This window comes from Strix uralensis, chromosome 7 (assembly GCF_047716275.1).
Source record: "Strix uralensis isolate ZFMK-TIS-50842 chromosome 7, bStrUra1, whole genome shotgun sequence".
Classification (NCBI taxonomy): domain Eukaryota; kingdom Metazoa; phylum Chordata; class Aves; order Strigiformes; family Strigidae; genus Strix; species Strix uralensis.
The window spans coordinates 24,236,009-24,253,503 of NC_133978.1; the positions used below are offsets into that span (position 1 = coordinate 24,236,009).

General features: G+C 38.5%; 1 protein-coding gene across 4 annotated transcripts in view; it reads right to left on the minus strand.

Moving 5' to 3' along the window:
• Positions 1-17,495, minus strand: part of PLCE1 (phospholipase C epsilon 1) — a 161,513-nt gene that overhangs the window by 17,751 nt on the left and 126,267 nt on the right. For 2 of the 4 annotated variants that reach the window (XM_074874930.1, XM_074874928.1), the window contains 12 exons: positions 17,005-17,119; positions 16,478-16,637; positions 11,073-11,195; positions 10,840-10,976; positions 9,649-9,887; positions 8,590-8,651; positions 8,331-8,496; positions 6,599-6,706; positions 6,053-6,169; positions 5,812-5,970; positions 4,389-4,512; positions 698-739 (listed from right to left, as the gene is read on the minus strand). In XM_074874930.1, the coding sequence (XP_074731031.1) occupies positions 698-739; positions 4,389-4,512; positions 5,812-5,970; positions 6,053-6,169; positions 6,599-6,706; positions 8,331-8,496; positions 8,590-8,651; positions 9,649-9,887; positions 10,840-10,976; positions 11,073-11,195; positions 16,478-16,637; positions 17,005-17,119 (1,552 nt within the window). The remainder of the gene's footprint in view (positions 1-697; positions 740-4,388; positions 4,513-5,811; positions 5,971-6,052; positions 6,170-6,598; positions 6,707-8,330; positions 8,497-8,589; positions 8,652-9,648; positions 9,888-10,839; positions 10,977-11,072; positions 11,196-16,477; positions 16,638-17,004; positions 17,120-17,495) is intronic. The other 2 variants (XM_074874931.1, XM_074874929.1) reach the window with 1 other exon arrangement.

A 17,495-nucleotide genomic window follows, 5' to 3' on the forward strand; every position in this document is an offset into this window, starting at 1 on the left:
CTGAATTAACAGTATTTGTGGACAATGCTGTGAATCTTATCTGAATAACCAGATGCTGAAATAATGCATTTACTGGTCAAAGCATTCTCTTTTAGTAGTAATTTTCTACTTTAAAACTTTAATGCTCGGCTTTGGTTAATATGTTGCACTTCTTTTAAAGCCCATCCTTTTGTGCTCAGGAGATGCTTAAAACAAAATCATCTAATGAATTAAGCTTGCCATCTGAAAACAGCTGATATTCCTGAACAACAAAGAATTGCTCAAGTCCAAACACAATTAACCACATCAAACATGTACACGTCTTTGTACAGCAAGCTTTGACTTTCCTCTCCTTACATTCACCATGAACAAATCTTTTTTACATCTATAGAAATTCCTCTTCAAAGCCTCATATTTGTCAGAGAATAATACACCTACTAATTTGGTCTTTCTGGACCAAAATATAGTAACTGTCACAAAAGGAATGGTTTTATTTTGTTCCTGATATTCCTGATGCTTTCACCATAGTCTTTTTATGCATAATCAGTGTCACACATGCAGCCTTCTAACAGTTCCTGACCAGTTAACAATGCTATATAAAATATCTGATTGCATTTTTAATATGATAGAAACCATATAGTCACACTGTCACATTTAACAGGCTGGAGATGCAGTGCTGATTTCATGCAGTTAAAATGCTCAACCAAATGGCCTTTACCTTCCTGGCTGTTAGGAGCAGGAGAAGCATTAAGGACATCAGCTACAGGGAAACGGAGTCAAAGAGGGAATAAGAGTAAAGGAAATTAAGATTTACAGCCAGAGAAATGAAAATTAAGTGTCAGTCGTAAAACTATTAGCCTTACGCAAACCTAATGTATCAGTAAGGAGAATAAAACTGAAAATCTTTTAGAAAGTTTACAGACCATTATTTAGATTAGTTTTGCCAAAATATTAACATAATTAAAGATCCCAAAGAAAAATCATTGTAATAAAGCAGTAAATCATGCTGCAGATTGCTTCATATATTGGAAGGTGTGAATGTTTCTTGCTAGCTTCAGATTTCTCAAACCTTCTCTTAAGTGGAACATTGCTCAAACATCACTGACTGCAGTTAGCTTGCAGTATTTTCCTGACAAGTCTGTTAATAAAGATCTAAATTTTTCACAGCAATTTACATCTACCCTATCTCCACCCTGTCCCACACAAGGAGTATTCTTAAGTAAGCAGTTAGACCAACTTTCTAGCAAAACACAACTAGAAGGCAGCAAACCGGCACCAAACTCATAAATTTTCATATTAGCATAAATAATTCTGTTATCCCACAAGCAGTGTCAGGTCCTGAACTGCATTCATTAATTTTGTGGCTATTTTTAAAGTCATTAAACACAGAAGCAAATGATGTAAATAAGAGACCAACTGGAAAGAGGTCCTGTGCTGCAGGGCATGCTCAAGCCTTACATCTTCTCTGAAAATGGTACCTAGAACTTAAAGGTACCCATTAGACTTAAAGGTTCAATGAATGAAGTACTTTAATGTTTACCTTGGAGAACACGCCCAGCTGCGTCAGACCAATGGTCCATCTAGCTTGGCATTCTCTTTCTCACAGTGGCAATGAGAGATGCTGTTTTAAGAGCGCATCCAACCACTAGTCATGGTCCATTTCCCTAGTACCACCCCAACATCCACAACTGCTGAATATTAGGGATGTTGAGGTTTGAATTCAGCCAGCAACCAGATGCCACGTGGCCAGCCGTTCACATCCCTCCCCGCCACACACACACACACAACCCTCCTCTGGTGAAATAGTGGAGGGACAAAAAGAAGAGAATTCGTAGGTTGAATAAAAAGAAAGAATTTACTAAATATAACAAGAGAACAACAGTAACAACAGTGAGTCCAAAAAGAAACAGGTAAAATGCAGCAGTGGCTTACCGAGTGAGGCGACCGCCCCCACCCCCCAGCAACAACACGACCCGACGAGCAAACGGCGCGAGCCCAAGCCTGAGCGAGAGCCGACCTGAGAGAGCCCACCCACCTAAATCCCTGGGCATGACATCACATGGTATGAAATACTCCAATGAAAGTTAACTCCATCCTGGTCGAAACCAGGACATTGGACCATACATTTCTACCCATAACATTTGCTTATAAACCTGTCCATGAATTATCCAATCCTTTTTTTCAATCTGCTGATACCATTTGCCTCTGCAATTTCCCATGGCAGCAAATTCTAGAAGTTTACTACCAGCTGCACAAAGAAATACTTTATCTTACCTGTTTTAGACTGATCTTCCACTTGTTTTACTGAGCACTTCCTAGATCTAATGAGTAACAGTCCTGTACCTCTCTTATTCAGCACTTCACATGATTTAGTAAACCTGCTTCAAATTCACCCTTCAGTCCTCTACCAGCTGGAGAATTCCAGCCTTTTCAGACTTGCGCAAGGCCACCATCACACTCCCTTTACTTTTTTGGTTGCCCTTCTCTCTAACTTCCTTAACTTCACCATACCCTTCTCAAGATCTAGAGACAAAAACTGGACACAGAACTCAAGCTGTGGCACATTAAGGTTTTATACAGAAACAAAAAGATGTTTTGTTTCCAGTACTGTTCCTGATGATCCCCATCTTTTGGCTGTCACTGCACACCAAGCTGAGGATTTCAGAGAACTTTCAATAATTCCATGATCTCCCAAATTGATTGTCCTGGTTTTGGCCAGGATAGAGTTAACTTTCCTTGGGCTGGGAGGGAGCACAGCTAGAGGGTCAGGTCCAGATCGATCATTGGAACGTTCCATATCATGTGACATCATACTCAGTACATAGGCAGACGCATGCTCTCCCACGCCCCCGTTTCAGTTTTACAGGTCGGCGTGGTGGGATTTTCTGGTATGGCCGGGATAGCTGCTGGGAACGGGCTCTGTACCAGTTGCTGCTCGGTGAGCCACTGCTGCATTTTACCCATTTTGGACTTACTATTGCTACTGTTGGTTTTGTTACTATTACCAAATTTTTTTTATTCAACCTACAAATTTCTTCTTTTGTCCCTCCCCTATTTCACCGGGGACGGGGGTGGGGAAAGTAAATAACTGGCCACGTGGTGACTGGCTACCAGCTGAGTTCAAACCACAACATTGATCCTGCCATTGTTGAGCTTAGAATTATATAATACATTCCCCTAAACGTATTACCTTATGTTTATCTACACTGAAGCACATCTGTAACTTTTTTGTCCCCTTGGTCAGTTTTGTGACCCATTTATGGAGTTTAACAATGGTGCAGCACTTAACTATCCAAAGAACTCGGTATCACTTGTACCATCACTGCCATTTCATTGGGTAAACGCACTATGATCTATTTTGATATATTCTCTGAAAACTACCAATTAAAAATAACAAGTAACCCATTTAGATGCATCCAACTCATTCAATCCATGCATGCGGGTTTTGACAAACGTCCTTTGACAAAACTTGAGACGATTAAATGTTTCTGACTCCAGCTGTTTGCTCTACCAGAATCTACCAGCCCCACAGCAAGAGAAGCAAAAAAAGATGCAGGCCTTCAGCTCAGCCACCTCAGTGTGGCACATTCTGTCCTTCATCTGTATTTGAATCAAATGTGCCTGACTGAACCAGAGAGCTAAGGAAGTAGTGGAAGTTACTAACTGCAGAATTTTTTATCATCTCTGTTACGCCAATCATTATATCCAATCTATAAACTGCTCCTAAAGGTTGATTTATGCTAAACTGCCAGTTCCTGAAGGCTGGGATAGCTGCAGCATAGACAGCACAGGAACTTACAAGGCAAGTCAGTAAGGCATGTCTTGACGTTTTTTCACTGAGTAGCTAAAGCTTTAATAAAGCCATCTTTCTTGAACAAGCCAGGGACTCAGTGGCTTCTCTACCTTTATGCATGAAGTGAACAGCTGATGCTGAAAGTGTAACTAAAACAGGTACTTCAAGGGCCTCTGGGACAGTAACCAAGGAGGACATCAAAGAATCTGCATCTTAGGTCAATTTAATGGCAATCATGCAGATGCAAGGGCTAAGCCTGCTGTGAACCTTGAGCTTTCCAGTGTCTAAACTCCTTATGAAAGGCAATACAGGTGAATGTAGATAGAGTATACTATGAACCCAATCATTTTTGCATAATAATATAAAATATAATTTATAAAGACTACAATTTTGCATACACTACACAGTTAAAGTCACACTCAAGTCTTCTACACAGTCACATTATTTTCACAGTATTATAGACTACTGCACCAAAGTGCCACTAAGGATATTTAGTACATCTTTCTGTCACAAGGTAAGATCAGCTTACCTACATCATTCCTGAACTAGAATGTTTACATACTTTATTGCTACAGTTCTAACAACAGCACTGTAATAAATAAATAAATATTGTTACCATCAGAGAGAGATTCATAGTCATAGTCGTATTCATCCTCTTCATCTTCTTCCTCTTCGTTGGTAGGTGTGGGGTTGGTAGTACCATTGCTAGCCTGTGCTTGCATATGTGCCAGCTGGTGAGCCTACAGCAACAGAACCACTTATTACATTGATAAGTATTTTTAAAAAGCAAAAGAGTTTTCATCACTGTTTGCATCTTATTTTATTTATATGAAATCACTGAATATATATAACGAGAAATAAGATTGTTAAGATCAAAGTAAAATACCATTTTAAGGGTTTGAATACAAAGAAAACTTGTATTGGTAGAAAAACACAAAATAAGATATGAAACCTACTTAATTATGGGAAAATGTCCACTTTGCACATTATTCAAAGCAAGACTGCCTTTTTCCAGTCTGAGGTGTGCTGGTTTTGAAACAGTTAAAAACTTTTTTTAAAGATGAAGAATCACAGAATCACAGAATGGTTTGGGTTGGAAGGGGCCTTAAAGACCGTCTAGTTCCAACCCCCCTGCCCTGGGCAGGGACACCTTCCACTAGACCAGGTTGCTCAAAGCCCCGTCCAACCTGGCCTTGAACACTGCCAGGGAGGGGGCATCCAACAACTTCTCTGGGAAACCAGATTCCGTGTCTCACCACCCTCACAGTAAAGAATTTCTTCCTTACATCTAATCTAAATCTTCCCTCTTTCAGTTTAAAACCATTGTCCTATCACCACAAGGGGTGTAGTGGGAATGCCCACCTACTGGCACTGTCAGCGTGATTTACTTATTCTGATATAAGAATTCCATTCTAATTCAATTGTGTTTACATTTTGGGTAAAAGCAATTAATTTTCAAGGATTCAATCTAACTGCTGACTAACAACAGACATTGTTAAATTGAGGCTAACAGAGACGCAGCCCTAACTTTTAGAAACCAAAGAAATTCTCATATAGGTATAAGCACTACTTGAATAGCAGAGTCCCCACGAAAAGGGAGTAAGAAAGAGAGTATTTGCCTGGCTTGAATATGAAAAAAGAAACAAAGCAAAATTGTACTAAAATTTACTATATACTGTATATATATACACACATACTCAGTGCATATCACGACTTCTCAACAAACATCAATAGCAAACGTTATAGCCTCAGAGCAAAACTTCATTTATGATTATCACATAGGGCATATGGTGCTAATCATAATATTATGAAGTATTATAAAACTAAAATACACTAAAATTTTGTACGCTGTATCTATACTTTAGTACATGTCTTGTCTACTTATTTGAAAGTGTTACAATCCACTGTGAGTCTTTCAAGCGTGAATACTCATTAGATTATTCCGCTGGATGTATTGGAATGGAAAAAACTTCAAACACAAATTAATTATGTCTAACAAAAGTTAGGTCTCACTGGTTACTATTAAGGGAGGACTTTACCTTTTGTTTCAATATATCCACTGGTGTTTGATGGGCTTTCAGCTTCTTGTTTTTAAGGAGGATTTTTCTTTTCAGTTGGCCAGGTGAAGGAAGCATGGGATCATCAGAAAAGTCACTCTCAAATAAAAACTTTGTTACCAGCTTATCTCCAAATACATTCTGAAATATCAAGAACACGTGATATATTATGGAAAATGCCAAGGCACGTGCTTAGAATAATTTACCACCATTTATGGCCTACCTTGAAAATTTCAGCCATCTTGCGTTGCTGAGGCAATGAACAGTGGTTTTCTATTGATATGATAATTGGCATGTCAGAGGCGATAAATGCATTGCGATCAATAGCTTCAACTACCTCCTGTGAGAAAGGTCATTGAAAGAACATGTGATTATTTTGCAGCATTCACTTAACTTACTGTTAGTTGACAGTGGAGAAAGGCAGGCGTCTGTTTTCCCCTCTAAGAAGAAAGAATCCACAATTTGCTTTCAAAACAAGCTCCTACAGATCAACCTAGCATCTTGTTAAAACAGAACTAGTAAGAGCTATTTATGTTAGTTACGTTGACAATAAAAAGACAGAAAATTACAGTACATATGCTACAAAAACTAATTTGAAAAGCGTCACGTTTATAACTGAGGGGTCTGACGTAGTCCATAGTTCATGTTCTATTAGGATTTAGCCTATTACGATTTGTACTTTTCTAGCAGGTGAATTTTTTCCTTCATTAGAGAAAAGGTTACTGATTTTCTTCTCATTTTTGGTTTCTATATGCAATTACCAGCATACCTTAAAAGAGATCTTAGTAGTAAGAGTGTGCCCATGATAAATGATAGGCATCCCATCATCGCCATCCCAGCAGTCTAATTCTACACTTCTGCAGCCTTGTAAAAGAACCTACAACGCAATTGAACAGTGTAAGCATGTATAAGCCACAGTCTCATGCCATCAAAGCAGAAGACAGACCTTGCAGAGCTAAATGAAAACCCAGTGATTCAGCAAAAGTGCTGGAAAGAGCAATCTCTGTGGAGTAAACATAACCCACTGAAGCTACAGTCCCCAGATAACTGCTCTCCCTAGGCTGAGAAAGAGTGGGAAAATTAAGAAAGCATTTATGTTCTTAGGAGAAGTACCATAAAGCTTTGAAATACATTCTATCTTACAGGACACATACAGAAAATGGTTCTTAATGTATAGCTTAATGTTCTGAGGGAGAAAAACATTTCCACATTTCTACCTGCAAAAGCAGCTAGAAATCAACATGACAATTTATTCAAGGTTGCCACCATCCACCCATTTATTTTTTATTTATTCATTTATTTATTTTAGAAAGTCCTACTTGCTAGAAAACCACTGAAGAAAGCAAAGAGGAAGGATGAAGGGAAAGATAAGCTAACCCAACTGTTGGCAGCCCAGCTTATTATTGCTATCAATATTTAGCCTGCCTGTCATTGAAAGAGTTATCTGTATGACAAATATTTAACCGAAAACAAACATCCCAACAATCAAAACCATTTCCAGCAGAAACATTCAAGAACAAAGAAAAAACTACTTCTGCTATTCAAAACCTGTAATTAGATTTCAGGCAGTTGTGTCCATAGCTGGCACACCACCACTTCTGTGAGAGCCAGACACACTGAGCCAGAACAAAATGCCCCTTCTCTTCTGGCGACAGCTACTTGAGGGATAGGAAGAAGCTCTTCTGCATCATGCAAATTTTGGAGCCAGCAGAGCTCTGTCTGACTTCTTATCTATTACCAACACAATATTCACATCACTCTGCACAGTTTTACTACAGAAACCTCCTTTGTAATTGCATTATTCAATGCAATCATGTTATTCGGGCTTTCCTAACACAGTCTCACCCCTCGGTCTTATAACTACAGGCAAAGCAGCACATGAGATGCCAGATAAGCCCTTCTCAATGGTGAGTCATTAACATTTAGAGTAATGAAAACACTGTTCACAGGAAGTTTGATGCTTTCTCTTGCATTTCGTAAATACAGACATACACACACACATACATATATATGTATGTACAAACACAGAACCAAAAGTCCTAGAGAGAAATTGTTCTTTTCCTGTTCACCACCAACCAGGCATAAAGTCTAAAAAACCAGAATATTCCTAGAAGTAATGTTTTTAGAAGTTACAGTTCCATTTAAGATTTGTCTTTGCAGTACAATGTACATTATTTGAGTAGTGTTTCTGACATCTGAATGAACTAAAATATTAGATCAGTCTTTCCTGTGGGAAAGTCTAATTTTAGTAGGTTGGGTCAGACTGACTGGTGTCTAAATGCTATGAATCTCAAACTAAACCCTTTTTTTTGCCTTAGAAAAGGCATTTGAGCACAACTGTGCTTACAGGCAGCTTTCCCACACATCATGTTTTCCAACATTTTGCAAGCAGGGGTTTAGGACATTTAGATTTTCAAAGCAAAAAGGTCATGTTTCTGAGACTTGCCAGTTAAACAAACAAGTTCATGTTGAAAATTAAACAATGATCCAATCCTGCATACCTGGCTGTAGAGCTCTACCGAGGATTCCCCTTTAAGCTGATGGCCGGTAAGGTAAGTATTGTGTGAAGATTCTATGTAGTAATATGACAGTGGAAAGTGCAAGTCCTCAGCATTCTCTTGTGACTCATCGTTTTTGGAGGCAAAATTGTCTTTATCCATCAAAAATCTAGAGGTGAAAAGATGTGAGGAAATTTTATGCTGTGCTGAGTATTTTGTGACTGTCATACAAACATCAGTAAACTAACACATAAGTAATTACCTTGCAAATCCTTCAAAAGATAGCAGTCCCTGCTGGCACATATTGACACTGGGTTCAAATTTCTACGAAGAGGAAGAAATTTAAAGAGATATGTAATAACAATTCTTAGAAATACAGCTTCTTCATGTTTTCATAGTGTAGTCTGCTCATTGAACTAACCAGCTAACATGTAAAACCAGTCTTTTTAATTAGGTGCCTGCAGTATGCTCATGCTTTTTTACAAATCACTAAACAAGCATACTAAAGTCATAATTGTACATCACAGAATCAGTCAGGTTGGAAAAGATGTTGGGAGGTCATCTAATTCAACCCCATGTCCAAAGCACAGCCAGCACTTAAGCCGAAAATAAAAAGGATCTATAATCACGCATCCTTCTCCTATCTATTGTGCTTAAACACAACACCACCATCACAAAGAGACTTGTGGTATGCTAACTTGATGTTTCTTTAGAATTTCTGTCTGTTAAACTTTGCAATTTTGTATTACATGTGGATAGTTGAAATATACAGTTTTTAGCCTTTGATAAATGCTAAGTGGGAGCTTAATTTTGGAGTATATAAATTACTGTATGCTTGGAAGAATTCAAAATTTTCTACATACTTTCTAATCACTTCAGCCATTGTACATAATAGAATAAAATGTCCATGTTTGCTCTGGAAAATTTTTTACAGTAAAATAAAAATATGTGGAAATGGTGGGTTTTTTAAGTTCCAAATTAGGGTTAAGCTCTATCAAAGATGGTCATAGACAAAGAGAAAACAACGCACTGCCGTGAATACTTTTCCCTAAGTGGTGACATCCCTTTCTGGATAAAGCACACATAGCCAATAAAACTGTTTATTTGCATTTTTTTTTTCTATGGACATATTTATGGACATCTGCACAATTTTATATCCCAGAATAAACACAGTACTGTAGTGAACTGTAGTGAAACCAGTGTGAAAGCAGATATCCAAACAGATATGCTATTCTGACTACAAGGCAGACAATGCTAGCGGGGAAAACAGAAGTAACAAGAGTTCAAGTAAAAGGAATTGAAAGATGTTTGTATTACAGACCTGGATAATACTGAGGATTTCATCATAGGTGCAGTGTTCTCCTTGGCAATTCACTAGGAAGTCATTTAGCTGCTGGATTCCCACTCCAAATATTCCCAGCGATGTGCTTTCAACTCCAGTACCATTGGTTACGATACTGGCAGCAGCAATAGCATCAGATATTTGCCTCTGGTTGTCTGATAGTTGCTGCCTGCTCTTAATGAACAAACCAAGGTCTGAAACATTCCTAGTCAACAAATCTTAAAAGAAAAAAAGGAAATATAAATATAAACTATATAATTATGTGTATTATATATACTGTATAGAATATAATGTAATATATAATACACATAAATATCTGACTGAATATTTTAGCACTGACACAGTAAATTACAACAAAATCATCTTGTTTCTATTAACTAATGAAAGACAGAGTATTAAGCATGTATGAAAACAGTGAGAGCAGAGTATAAGTGTTTGATTACTATAAACAAAATCCTGGAACCTTTGATGTGGATTCGCAGCCTCTCACACACTGTCGCCAGTCACTGACCCTCTTGCTTCCTCTCACCACCACGTACAGCCTCAAAGCCCTTCTTTCACCGTGTACAACCCCATACCCTTCCTGTGTGATCACTGTTTATTTTCTTCCAGTCCCATACACTAATTGTACTGCACCCTCCCCACAGGCTGCTTGGCAGCAAGACTGTTTTCTTTACATGTGGACAAAGCTCCAGACTTAGATTATGGTAACTGGGGAATGTAAAGGGGGACAGAGGTTTCCTTCCCCCTTGTCACACATAAAGCATATCTACTAGGGAACCAGATAGGAAAAAACCAACCAAATAAGAAACAGGGCACAGCCTCATCATTTCTCCTCCCTACATTTGCTCAGTGTTTTAGCCCTTCCAGAGCTCCTGAAACCAGATACAGGTCCCTGTGTTGGGCCTATCCGCTCAGCAACAAGTTTTATGCCTCTGCTATTCTGGTTACAAATATATCTGGCTAATGTAAAGCAGAAATACTTTTCCACTCCTTCATTTCTGAACAAAGAACCTGTCTTACATCCTGCTAACTAGGTATTAGTGAAGGTACGGCAGCAATTCTCTACTTATAATTGATAGTTCTTTATGAGACTGAGACACTTTTTCCTAAGATCAGTAACTGAAGCTGTTCAGCAGTGTAACAGCTGTATTTTCCTCTTTAACATACCTAAATCAGGCTGGAATCCACTGCTATTTTCATCAATCTTCAAATTAGTGTAAAGTGGAGCAGGCTCTAAACCAGATCGATTGCAAGGCACAGCATAGACATCGAAAAGGTCTTTCAGATCCTTGCGGCTACGGACACTGCGAAAAGAGTTGAAAAATTCAATTTTTGCTCTTTTATAAACTGGATAATCTCACTGGATGAATAAATCAGTACAGAATAAAAATGTATTTTACCTGAAAGACTTGAAGAGCTCTACAAATTCCACAAAAGTCATGTTACTGTCAGACACCATGAAGTTCTGAAACCCCTTCATTCCTCCTTTAACGCGGCCATGCCAGCTACTGCTGCTCCATGTGCTAAATCAGAAAGAGGCTGCTGTAGTTTGGTTACCTTAAATTTCTACATATTGAAATATTATGCATTACTTCATTAACACTTTATTTGTGGTCTCCTTAAAGCATTTATTACCATTATCTGGAAGAAGCAAATAAAGCAGTATCTTATAAGATGCATAATAAAAGTTTTTACTTTGTTTTACAGCAGCTATTCTTTTCCCTCAAGACAACCGCAGACTTTGACAGAATAATAATGTATACGTATGCTATTTAAAACTCTTCCGTGTGCAAAAGGGCCTGATGCAAACAGCACAAATGAAAGCACTCTCATTTTCCCTTTAAAGAAAATGCCAGTAGCATTGTAGCACAGGCTGTTTATGAGGTTTGTTGAAGATTTGCTAAGGGAAAAATAAAACATGGATGTAGAATTTCTTAAAACTCTGCACTGTCAAAATAAGATAGTAATATTCTGACTGGATATGCAAGAAAAACAAATATTTTCCTTATGTACCTGGTGTTTCTTATATCTGGGATCATTAAAGGTGCAATTTTAAGAAGCATAATGCTTCCCCTCTCCTGGCACTCAAACCTTACTGTTTCCCAGCCCATGGGTTCCTGGACACTCCCCAAGAACAGTCAGGATTTCTCATCAGATATCTCAAAGACAGGTCAAGCTACAGTCCTCCTCTTCTTTTAGGCTTGGACAGCAGCCTCTGGAGGACATTTCCTTCTAGAAATGAGGTTCTAATGATTTCCTCCTTTCAGCTTTGAGGGCTGAAGGAAGGAAAGCAGAGTAGAATTTCTTGAGAGCAAAGGCAGAAAATGATCACAGAAACAACTGACTGTTTGGTGCTAATTATTTTAGTTGATTTGAGTAATACCAAGCCCAGCCAATTTCTTTATAACTGCAATTGTTAACCCAAGTTGTGCAGCTGAACAAAGTTTCTGAAGCAGAGCCAGTACATTTCCAAAAGCCACATCCCAAAACCTTTAAGCTACTACAGGATTTATACTAGTAAGTGTAGTTAGGCCCTGACTTGAACTATCCCTTGAGCAGTATGAACAAGTCCTTAGTGAATTTCATGTACTAATTTGCAATGATGAGCTGAGCTCATGAGCCCCTTCCTGGGCCTAAACACACACTGCAGGAATGGAATCCGCCAGCACCAGCATCCTGAAAAGGGAGGGATCTAAGCAGCCAGCACAAATATCAAGAATTGTCTAGTTTAAACCACAACTAACTCCAGAAGTTAAACCATAACTAACTCCATTTTGTTTCAAAATATCAGGCTAGGTGACTCTGTGTCAGACTTTATTGCTCTGCAATGTTCAAATCTACAAACCCATTAATCTATGACTTCTGCCATTAGGTTCAGTACAAATAGTTCCAACAGCTGTGATGGAAAAACAGGACCAGCTTTTCCAGTGTTCCTAAAGACACTTGCAAGCAGACGACTTTTTATATAAATATGCTAGGTCAGATTCTTCAATTCACTCCTGGCCTGGGACGGATGCATGCAATTGAAAACAGAATGTGATTTAAAAGTATTAAAAAATACCATCTACTTTAGTTGACAATGTTCAAATTTGTCTGACATCACTACAGCAAGTTACATACTGCATATAACTTTTAGGCTAAAATAATTTCTAACATTTTTAGCAGACAAGAAAAATAAACCATGATGAGGAAGGTCTCTTGACTCCAGAAAACAGACTGGAACTGTAGAGTACTGAACAGAAGACCAGCAGCAGATGATAATGCTCAGCATTTCACCAGATCTGATCACTAAAGAGTATCTTCCACAATCATCCCATTGGTATTAAATACAGGTTGTTAAAAAAAAGCCAAAAACCCCAATGAAACCCCATTACCACCACCAACCACAACTGTAATTAGTACCAGTCTGGATTATACCTGTATACAGCTAATGAGAGAGGCAGTTTACTCTCTCTTCACAAAAAATCCCCCATCTCTAATTTTCTATATCCTGTTATCTGTTTCCCAGTGGTGTTACCACCCTTTCCTTTGCTTCCTCTACCTTACAGGAGGCACTAGGTTTCCAAAGAGCTTAAGAATTTGCTGGATGCGCATCTGCTTTGAAAGAACAACAGAAGACAGCTGCAGGCTACCTGTGTTTGGAAATTATCTGGACATCTGGATTGTACAAGGATTTATTCTCAATGCAAACTATTTGTAAGGAGGTCAGGAATATCAAGGTTGTGAGTCATATATGTAAAAATACTGGTTTTTGTTCTCTGCCTATAAGAACTACTATTATTTAAAATGTACAACAAAGATAGCCAGGTCTTCCTCTTTTTAAATTGCTATGATTATATTTACTTTTTTTTTCCACTTCAAGAAATTTTATTTTATTTAGCACTTCTCACTTGGTGGAGATGCTGATCTAATTTACTGGTCAGGTAAAGTTAATGCACATACATGGCAAGAGAAAAAGAACTAGAAATCTTTCTTGCTCTCCTCCTCCTAACTGCTACACTGCAGCTAACAACCATTTGTTACCAGCTCAGTTTTCTGTGCTGCAAAGGCTTCTGCGCAGGCTGGTGGGACCCTCTGCTCCCCGCTCTCCTAAACTCTGGGTTCTGTGAGGGATCATGCACTCACCTAGTGTGCACAACCAGCTTATGTCCAACACTCTCTCCAACTATGAAGCCTTGTCAGTGTCCGAGTCTAAATTCAGATACTAATCTGAATTAATAAACGCTGTTTGCTCTAATCTGTGCAGAGCCATACAAATGTATACAAGCACCCCCAGTGGATCCTGTATTTTCTAGGTTATTTCATTATCTAGGTCATTCCAACTTTCTGTTACTTTGTAAAATGGTACTTCATTTTATCTTAATTTATGATGCTACTGACAAAACTGGTTGGTATAACTAAGTATATAACTTGATTTTTATGAGACTGCAGAATTAACAACAAAAATGGAGCAAAAAGAAACAGAAGATGTCTGTGTTCAGCCTATGTGGGTGCCCAAACTTACTCTGGTTGTGTATCACCGCTGTTAGGGACAGCAGCTTCCAGAAAGAATATTGCGCTGCTTGCAGACTATACGTACCACAGCTTGTGAACCACTGCCCCAGTCTGCTCCTCCGTCAGTTATATCTCTACTGCTAAAGGCATCCATCTTGCCACTGTTCCTGAGTGGGGCAGAAAGGCTCAAGTTCACATTGCTCTATACTGCCCAGCAACTGGCTCAGGTCTGGTTTGGTATCCCATGGTGCTTGTCTGTCTCTAAGATATCATTTTCATTTTCAGTGTGTGTTCTATCTGAAGTGGCTGAAATAAACTGCAGCATATGTTACTGCCTGACAGACTGCCATGTATTTAATGTAACACAAAGCAACAGGACACGCCATGACTGTGGGTGGATTGCCTGAAGGTACAATCCTTGCTGGGAGTGTGTCCTACAAGACAGTATATAGTAGATGGTTCAATACTGAGTAAGCTCACCATCCATACTATCTAATTACAGAACTCTCAAGAGCAAATATTCCCAGAACTGTGCCTAAATTCCATTTTGGAGGCAACCAGCTGGTTTACTCTAAAAGAGATCCCAAAAGCGAATTAATACACATATAGGGTGATCACAGGACTTTGCAGCAAACCAGAGTGCCAACTATTTGATAGCTTAGACTTATGAATCACAGTTGAGGCAATGTGAAGTGTCCACACATATGAAAACTGGCAAGCACAATTCAGACCTATCAAGGGTCTGAAGGGTAAATATCAAGAATAAAACTCTCTTCAGTGCTCCAAGTCTTTTAATGGCTCATGAAAATTGGGTCAAGATAATGGATAAAAAATGTAATTCTGTTCTGAGGAAGATTTCCTCAGGACTGATGAAACAGCCATACAGCTGTATCTGAACAAATTCTAGCAAGAAAGGTCATATCAAGCTGGGGCAAGCTCTACCAAGAGACACTGAAGCTGCCAGACAACTTTGCCAGGGAAAACCTGTCATAACTCAGGAAGGCCCACAGTGATAAGCTGCACAGGGATCTGTACAGAAACCCAGGACTGAGAGGATTTAAAGGAATATTAGCTGTCTTTCCCCTGGGAATGTGATTTCTCTGTTGAACCTTTTAATCCTATTTAGAGAACAACAGTTATTTTGGCATAAAAGCAAAAAGCAGATTTGCAAAACAGAGAAGCATCTTCCAGTATTTCTTCCGTTTAACGTAAAAGAAAGCTGTTCCAATCCTTAAAAAAAGAGGTATGTCCTACAGAGCTACATCCAAGTCTGGTAAGTTCATCCCAAGGTTGTGAATGACAGGGAAGAACAAAAAGTAAAGAACATAGTAAGAATCTCAGAAGGCAGTGTTAAGAGAAGCAGCCAACCATAGATGTCCACAGATGGCTCTACTACTCACACCTATTGCCAAACCCAAAACGTTTTAAGTGTAAAAAAAAATCCCTAAGAAATACACAACATAAACCATTATATAAGACATGTCTCTTCTAAAACAATATTCTACCAGCAGCAGTAATCTCTTCCATTGTTTACCATTGCTCTTCTGGAAACGCCAAGATTCATATTCACCTCAGTATTCATTCTGTAAAAAAAGGCACTGGATGGCCTCTGTTGAGCCTGTCAAAGTACCATCCACATCTTTGACATATTATTGTTGTTATAGTATCATTACTACAATTACTACCACCACCACTACTACTATTTATAGAATTAATACAATAGTGCACTGTGTCACTGCACAAACACAGCATAACCTTTTCCACTGCCTAAGTCACACCAAAAGAACAAATGTTCAAGGAGAAAAGGCCAGTAAGAGAAAGATTTCAAACCTGTTCCTCCAATTCCCTGACACAGTACTGCAATCATCATCAGGAATGTTAGCAAAAGTTAATACTCCCCCAGGTAGAAATGACTTGTGCTGAGAAACCTCAGAACTTCAGTTTGCACATCTATAACACTTCTGTTGATTTTCATTATACAGAAGACGTCTAGAATTATGTTTTGGAGAAGATCTGGAGAAAGAGTTAAACTCCATATCTGTGTAGTTTTGGAATAGCATTCCAATCTGCTTCTGTAACCAAAGCATACTGCTCAGGGACTTGCTACAAAGCCATCCTCAGATTCATGATATTTCGGCTTAAATGTCCTGTGCTGTTCTACAATGTGTTTTAGATGTCTATCAAAAAGCTAATGACACTTCTGGCATTGTTTTTGTCAGATGTCAGTCTGGCACAAAAAATACATTTTATGATAATTAAGCAACATTACCATTTTTTTCTTTTTAAATCAAAGCATTGATTTTGTCCTTACCTAGACTGACTCTTGCTTGAAGACATCACAGGAGAAGAGACCGGTCTTGCTGGTGAAGATGATGTAGCTCCTAAATTAGGAGATCCAGATGCCGTCAGAGAGTGAGCTCTTCTTGATGGCAGGTTGTTAGATGGAGAAGCATTAATAATAATATTTTGATCTATAGAGAAAAAAAAAAAGTTTGCAGCACAATTACCACATCTGGCCCAATAAAAATGCTTTTGTCCAAGGGACCTATATGATAATTCATTAACGCATAGTAAGACACTAAAGGGATTCTAGATTTGTCCCAAGACTGTCAAAAAAATATATTCTGAACAACACTTAAATACCCATTTCATCTGAACGGAAAGGAATTACTACTAAAACTAAATGAAAGAACAATCATAAACAACTACAAAAATTAATTTAAAAGTTTATAGCATTTGGAGTTGTAAATGCATTTTTAACACCATAAAAAATGTCTGTATAAAAAGACTTTGAGCAAAACCCTGAGGGACTTTTAAGTACTGAAACGATGTATCTACCCGGTTCTTGTTCATCAATATCTTGGGGATCCGAACCACTTCTATTACGATATTCCTTACAGCTTTTTGCCTTCCGAGTTGCCATTTCATCATCAGTGGCCTCTCCACTTTCCCCCTAGAAATAATGAGAACCATAATAAACATCCCGAAAACGCTGCTATTCCCATTCTTCATCAGTGCATTCTGTAACAAAACCAGGAGATAAATCAGCTATTCCTTATGAAACAAGACTCCTGTAAGGACAATACGAGTAGAAAAAAGAAAACTTAAACAGGATACATAGTGAAGTGTGGGACCATTAGGTGTTACTGCAGTTTGACATCACACAGAAGATGAGAATGATCATGTCTCTCTAAAGTGGTGCAGTTGGTTTTATACTATTCCACTGGTGCATAGGAGCCCTAAAGAGGACGGATCTTGTCATTTGAGAATCTCCCCTACCTGCCCACTAGAACATGTGGATAGCATAGAGTTGCTAGTCCCTGCATTTT